This window comes from Lactuca serriola, chromosome 6 (assembly GCF_051521515.1).
Source record: "Lactuca serriola cultivar US96UC23 chromosome 6, Lser_US96UC23_V15, whole genome shotgun sequence".
Taxonomy (NCBI): domain Eukaryota; kingdom Viridiplantae; phylum Streptophyta; class Magnoliopsida; order Asterales; family Asteraceae; genus Lactuca; species Lactuca serriola.
In genome coordinates, this window is record NC_136413.1 from 66,025,354 (window position 1) to 66,032,900 (window position 7,547).

At 34.1% G+C, this 7,547-nt stretch overlaps 1 protein-coding gene across 1 annotated transcript; it reads right to left on the reverse strand.

Moving 5' to 3' along the window:
• Positions 1 to 432: 432 nt before the first annotated feature.
• Positions 433 to 2,382, reverse strand: LOC145059000 (uncharacterized). Its single transcript, XM_079006869.1, has 6 exons — positions 1,987 to 2,382; positions 1,797 to 1,824; positions 1,185 to 1,412; positions 1,029 to 1,092; positions 881 to 940; positions 433 to 682 (listed from the first exon to the last, which is right to left on the reverse strand). Exons 1-6 carry the CDS (start codon positions 2,112 to 2,114, stop codon positions 633 to 635), a joined length of 558 nt encoding a protein of 185 aa, XP_078862995.1. The 5' UTR covers positions 2,115 to 2,382; the 3' UTR covers positions 433 to 632.
• Positions 2,383 to 7,547: the final 5,165 nt, after the last annotated feature.

Genomic DNA, 7,547 nt, shown 5'->3' on the forward strand with positions numbered 1-7,547 from the left:
ATAAGTATGTGTATCTTTTAAAAAGAGAAAAAAATTATAGAAAACAACATTTATTGGTTTTTCAAAATTTGTCAAGTTCTTTGTAATATTGAAAAATAAAAAAATAAAAAAAACAAAAAAAAAAGATCATTTCTTAAAAGAATTTTCAAAAAAAAATGTTAAATAAACAAGTTTTCAAAATTTTTACTTTTCTTAGAAACATTTTCCTAGAAAAACACCTCTTTTTCCGTAACTAAATAGAGTCTAATTTATCAACGGATTTGCTATTGATATTTAGTTTGTTTTTGTTCGTGAGATCTGGCCTTGTTAATTTTATTTATATTCATTAACACAGCCGATAAATCGATAAGTTCATTTTATGTTTTAAAGTTCTAACTTAGACTTACAATCAGTTTTTTGTTATGTTCACTACACATAGACACAAAACACAAATAAGAAACATTTTTTTGCTCTTGAGATATGAATCGGTTTCTATTTGACAAATAGTTATCAACAATGTTTTGAAAACAATGACTACCAGTGTAACATTTTCCAACATTGTCCTGAAAGTGAAACTTTTTAGAAACCACAGGGACCAATTATGAAAATTTGTCTATATATTATTTGGGCACCTATATACACAAGAATGGAGTTCATATTGCATCTTCACCAGCATACTGTTTGTGTACCATTTTTCTGTAATCTGAAAAACCCATTTAAAAACACTTAATTAAACAAATAATAATAATAATAATAATAATAATAATAATAATAATTAAAATTTTCCATAATCAATCAAAGATGACATACTAACATGTTTATTGTTTAACAAAATAACAAAATCCAAATTATTTGTTAGAATTTTATGCACACAATGAGAAATAATTAATACAATGAATACCTTCTTGGTTGCTCCAAAGTGCAGCAGCAGAGCTGTTAAGAGGACTATCTATATTTGGTTCTAGATAAAAAAAACATGATGTATTAATTGATTATTATCAAATTAAATAAATAAATTAAAATCTTATTACTATTTAATAATCACAAACCTCCTAATAAACTTTGAATAGACAAAAGAATGGTTCGACAATCATAAGCTGAAGACCACTTATCCTGCAAAACAAACAATAATATTGATATTATTGTTAGTGAAAAATAGAAATAATAATTAATTAAGATTAAGATAATTATAAAGATTTATGTACCTGAAGAATATCAAGACAGATATTGCCACACTGGTCAACATTGGGATGAAAGCACATTGTTTCAAACTTAACTAGAGGGGGTTTGAAGGGATAATCAATGGGGAAATGTAAAGAGAGTTTGTAAGATAAACCCTCATACATGGTTCCTTTACCTCCCTCAATAGTTCCAATCCATGTAAATATGCTCTCCCCTTCTGGAAAAGCAGATACTCCAAGATCTCCACTCATCTATACACATTGATAATCACAAAAAGTCATGTAAACTGTAAGTTGTAACAGATGTGATTAGTAGATAGTGGTGTTCTAGATTGAAAACAGACACAGATGTGAAGAAAATCTACGATTTCTTGTGCTAAAATTCGTCCTCTTGATCCGAAGTACAAAGTCTATAATTAATTTGGTTGATTCTTGCATATGGATAGGAATCATCATCTATGATTATAGAGACAGTGTACTCGGTACTAGAACTTGATGTTTTTGAATAGATTTATATGTAAAATCAGAGATACTTATAGAAACTGAATTTCTGATGTTCTTACAAATATGTATTTGCAAATTCAAGCTAGACCTAACTGATTAATGAATTCTAGGAGAGATGGTGTTACTACATACCATCAGCGCCATAAGTTCTTTCTGGAGCCTGAAAAGAAGGAGGAAAACCAAATAACAACAATAAGAAACGTAATGAAGCGAAGGAAATCAGATTCTAGCGAATAATCGAAATTGAATCTCGAAAACTGAAACGAAGGACAAGCGAACACGAAATAGAAATAAGAACGATAGATTGAGGGAATTGAGAGACCTCTGAGTGACTGAATTAGTATCGACGGGAACCGGAGAAGCCTTGGACTGTTTGGACGGCGACGGATGACGTTGTTGGCGTTCTTCGGCCGATAAATTGTCCATCGGCGCTTCCTGTCGAACCTCCATTAACAGATTATCCGATCAATGAAGGAATAATTCGGATGGATGAACCGATTGATAGCGGCACTACGACTATGATTGGATTGAAATTGAATCTCCAGCTTTGTGAAAAGTAAACATCTGAAAGTGTGAGGAGTATTTTATTTGCGGGACAAGAGACAATGGACAGCTGAGAGACGAATAGTTAGAAAACTATAGTTGTGGGCTCATGGATAAAAATGATTTTAAAAGAAGCAAAATTTGTCAAAAAGGGATTGAAATTTAAAGAAAAAAAAAGCATTATATCTTTGGTCGACATATATATATATAATGAAATGATAACATGTGGTTAACTAATTTTGGATAGTAAAATTAAACATTTTATAAAAATTACAATTATAGAATTAACATTATTATTTATGATCGGTTGGAATTACATTTAGACGCTTCAGAGTATATATATATATATATATATATATATATATATATATATATATATATATATATATATATATAAAAGAGAGAGAGAGAAATGATAACATGTGGTTAACTAATTTTGGATAGTAAAATTAAACATTTTATAAAAATTACAATTATAGAATTAACATTATTATTTATGATCGATTGGAATTTCATTTAGACGCTTCAGTGTGTGTGTGTGTGTGTATATATATATATATATATATATATATATATATATATATATATATATATATATATATATATATATGAAATCACTTGATAAAGTGATGACTTAAAACTCGGACAGCATTTCGCTTTAGCAATTGATTTTTTCTTTGATCGTTAAATGGGTCAATTAACACTAAGTTTTAGGATAATATTCCTTTTGAATAAAGATTGCCTAAATTTTTCATTAATTCCGAAGTCTACTGATCTATAGTTGATAAAGGATAACCAGGTATGATCATATCGGAGGTAGGGTATGTTTGTTATACAGAGTATACTGTTTGGAAATCTCACTTTAAACACCTCACTAAATTCAGCTTAGGCATCATCCCCGTAAGTAGATCAATCAGTAATATGACATTAGAACTACTGACGAAACTTATTTATAAATTCATAACGACTATGAATTTTAAACATAAATTACACTAGAATAAAATAAAGTGTAATTTAACTTACAAAGATTCCTAGACAAAAGTCCAGAAATTGCACCGGCAAAACTTCGGGTTGATAGATACTAGATATCGAGCTCCTAGGGACTTCTAACTTGTCAAAATATCCTAACTACTAAGGAGAAATTCGGACCAAAAGAGTATAAAGAGAGAGAGAGAGAGAGAGAGAGAGAGAGAGAGAGAGTGAGTGAATTGAATGTTGTAGAGGAAGAATGAACTCGAGGCGTCTATTTATAGGCTGGGATTTGGGCATGCACGTCATGCATGGGCCTTGCGCGTCGTGCAAAGGGTCGATCTGCTTGTCTGAGTGTGGTGTCACGTGTCGGAATCTGATTGGTACTACGCGGCGGCTTCTACAAGGCCGCGCGCGGGGCGCAGATACATGCAACGAAAGTCAAACTTTAAAATTGCATAACTTCTTCATACGAGCTCCATTTTTGACGTTCTTTATATCCACGCTTAGCTATCAATGGGATCTACAACTTTAGTTTAGACTCTGTTGGCTAATTTTGACTTCATTTATTTTACATAGGCTTAGACTGTTAAAGGCCGTATAAAATGCATAACTTTGTCATCTGATGTCCGTTTTCGACTGTCTTCTTATCGTTAGACTCCTACTAATGAGATATTAGACTCTTGTTTAGATTATTTCGGCTAACAATCAACCAATCTAAAATTAGATATTTGGGTTGTCTACTTCTATGCTGAATCTTAGAAAAATCATAACTTCCACTAATGAAGTCAGATTTGGATGTTGTCTATATGTACACTTTCGGTTTAACGACTACTACGACTTTTGTTTAGATTACTAAGGATAAAAAGTAATCTAACGAAGATTTACTATTTACGATGCATGTTGTCAAATCCAGTCGAATTGCTAAACTTCGACATACCATAACTTTTTCGTTATAAGTCTGATTTAAGCGATCCTTATATCCCCGGAATCCTTGTCATGACTACTTCAAATTTCATCAAGGGTATTCGTCCTAATTCTAATTCTATTTTGGACGCGTATTTTATTCTTATTTTATTATCTTTAGGGTAACCAATCAATTTATAACATTTTTGATAAAATGACCTTTTATACCACAGTTTTTACATTGAACACCTTGATTCTTATTCTTGTTATTAGAATTATTATAGTTGAACCTGTTGTTAAATTTACTATTAAACACAGCAGGTTGAGTGTAACATCTTGATTTCTAGGGATTCCATTTTAACACTTGATTTGAGTATTGTTTGAAAAATTAGTCATGCTCGCGTATGTTGGGCGTACATTGATTACGTTGGGCTTATGTGGACGAGGTGCAAACCCTAAGTTTTAGGGTTTGGACCTTATTTAAGCATCATTATAGCCCCATACCCTTCCTTAACTCCAACCTCTATCTCTATTTCGAAACCCTAAAGTGTCTGAGTGTGTTTTGAAGCTTGGAGTGTCATTTTAGGGCCATTTTTGTGCTCTTGGTGGTGAAGAAAGAATCTTGAAGTTGTGATGTTTCACTCAAGGCCTTGGATCCAACAACTACTATCCCTTGTGCATCTTTTGGATGTAGAAATCTCCAACCTTGATGAGTATTCCTTTAGATATTGTTCTAGTTTAAAAGTTTTACCTTTTGTCCCAAATCTTATTCCTTATGAGTACGGAATACTCCAGGACCTTTGAGTTTGTCCTTTCATATGTTTTAAGGTGTAATAAGTCATAAAAATGTGATCGTGGGTATTAGTTTCCTTCCATAAATGATCTAGGTTGTCTTAATGAGTCAAGAAGCTAGGGTTTTTGATGTTGAGGTCTTAATAGCCATGCAATACCATAAAGTTGGAAACTTTATGGTTAAGAACATCATTTGAGGGCTAGATCTAGATTTTGGATGAAAGAGCTTAAGGATTAAGCTCTTATTGGGAAGAAAGGTTGGCAGTCCCTCGACCCCTGGTCAACCGCATAGTATGCATCGCGTACGTGTTGAGTACGCCCAGCATACTCATCAAGTTGACCCCCGTTGACTTTGACTTTGACCTGGACTTTCACCAAGTTTGACCTAGGGGTATTTTGAGCAGTAGTTTAAGTTTTCATCATTGTTATTTGTAAAGGTCATCGGTAGAGTTGGTTTTTGGAGCAACGTATTGTTCAGCTTTTCATTCATTTGTGAGGTGAGTTTTCTCACTGTATCTATGGGTCAAAGGCACCAATGTCGGTCTATTATGGTGTGATGTAGAATGATAGCTATTATGTGGCTTATATGTGTTTGCATGTTCAGGTTGAAATATACCCCATGGTGGGGCCCATTATGGTATGATTAGGTTGAAATATACCCCAGGGAGGCCTAGTGTGGGGCCCATATGTGTTAATCAGGGTTAAAATACACCCAGGGCTGGGCCTATATATGTGTATCGGGTTAGAACATACCCCAGGGTTAAACCTAATTGTATGATTGGTATGTGGTATTTTGGCGAACTCACTAACCTTTATGCCTACAGTTTATCTTTATGGTTTCAGGTACTTCCGGTTTAAAAGGGAAGGGCTCAATGTGATGACACAGTGATAGGTGCATTTTATGCACCTATTTTGCATGTTTATTTCTGTCTTTTTATAGCATTCTACTTCATAATTCTTGCATTTAGTTGATTATTAGGGTAATTGCATATTTCATTAAGAATGCTTGGTATTTCACTATTTTTGATTTATTTTGCAGGCATTATGGAGCATGGAACGTGGAGCTTGGATGCATGGATGCTTGGAGCATAGAGCTTTGGAACATGAAGAGAAGATCAACCGGTCATTCCATCGCAGAAAACATGAAGATGGAGCCAACAGTGAAGACTTTTTGGAATTTTAGCAAAAAGCATGGGCCATGCCAAAAACACATGGTCAAGACAAATGGTCAAGCCAAAAACACATGGGCAAAAGGCATGGCCATGCCAAAAACGCATGGCCTTATGGCAAGTCACGTGAACTTTAATTAAAAGAGCAGAAGAATGTCATTTGAAGGTAGAACGGTTTTTGGAGCAGTTTTTGGCGATCTTGGGTGATTTTGGGAGAATTCTTGGAGTTTTTGAGAAGACTTAATCATTGCAAACACTTTGGAATTCATTTTTGTAAGAATCAAACATTCCAATTCCATCATTATTCTTGTTTGATTTGTTCTTAGCCATGTGTGGCTAAGAAACCCTAGTTTCTAGTTCTTGTTCAAAACATGTTGATTGCTTGACTTGAGGCATATGATTTGATGCTTGATTTGTGATTCTATTCTAGTGATTATGTTTTTGTTTAAACTAGAATCCTTGAATTTGATTTGTGCTTGATTGGCCACTTTCATGAATTGAATTTTTATGCAGTTAATTAACTTCTAGGGAACCTAATCGTTCTATTGAGTTAATAATTGGTAACAAGCAATAAATTTTCTTATTGTAAAACATATATCATATGTTTTCACACTTCCGAGCGTATGAGAAGAAATGAACATTGTTGGGAAGCTTGTACAAAACTTAATGCAGTTTTTCAATACAATCTAAGAGCGTGTTTAGGTTGAATTAGTAAAGCTAGGTCTAATCAAAGAGCGTGTTTTGGTTAGATAATTTGGCAAGCGAGAGGTATTAGAGCGTGTTAATATCTTTCAGTACCAACATAGAATAGTAATCTTGAATTACATCAAGTCATAATCAAGTTGAACAACAACATTGAGAACTAGAACTAGAACCATTCAATCAATTTGTTTATAAATCTATTTCATTTTGTGCATGCGTTTAAAGTAGATTGTTATTTAGTTATTTACTTTTGCAAACAAATCCCCCTTTGTGACCAAAGTACCTTGCGTAAAGAGGTATAGACTTTTGTCCCGTGTCTCTGTGGTTCGACCCTGCTTGCCTTGTACTACTTTTTAGTACATTAAAGCAGTGTATTTGGACTTAGTTGTAACCCTTTATTTGTTGGGCTTGACACCCCTAACAAATTGGCGTTGTTGCCGGGGACACGGTGTTACTAATTGTTTATGCCTAGATCTTTTCGTACAGGTACACCACTGCCAATTGACTCGGAGATAGAGAAGATTGCAAAGAAGTTAAGGAAGCAAGCCAAGCTTCGTAAGAGGCAACTGGTTTCCGGTACTTCTTCATCATCCAATCCCCCGGTCATTAACATTTGGGAGGATATTCCCCTCTCAAGTGTGTCCGCATCCGAAACAGAAAGTCCATCACCTTCACCTCAACCATCCTCATCCAGAAATACCACCCCACCCTCTTCACCTACTCATCACAACCCAAACACTACACCCACAGAAACTTCAACCACTACTCATACCATGGGAGATAACCATGGAGGGAATCCACC

Coding starts and splice junctions, on each gene's coding strand:
- LOC145059000 (XM_079006869.1), bottom strand. CDS start 2,114: ATGGAGGTTCGACAGGAAGCGCCGATGGACAATTTATCGGCCGAAGAA. Junction 1,093..1,184: donor TCTGTCTTGATATTCTTCAG/GTACATAAATCT, acceptor TTTGTTTTGCAG/GATAAGTGGTCTTCAGCTTA. Junction 941..1,028: donor TATTCAAAGTTTATTAGGAG/GTTTGTGATTAT, acceptor TTTTTTATCTAG/AACCAAATATAGATAGTCCT.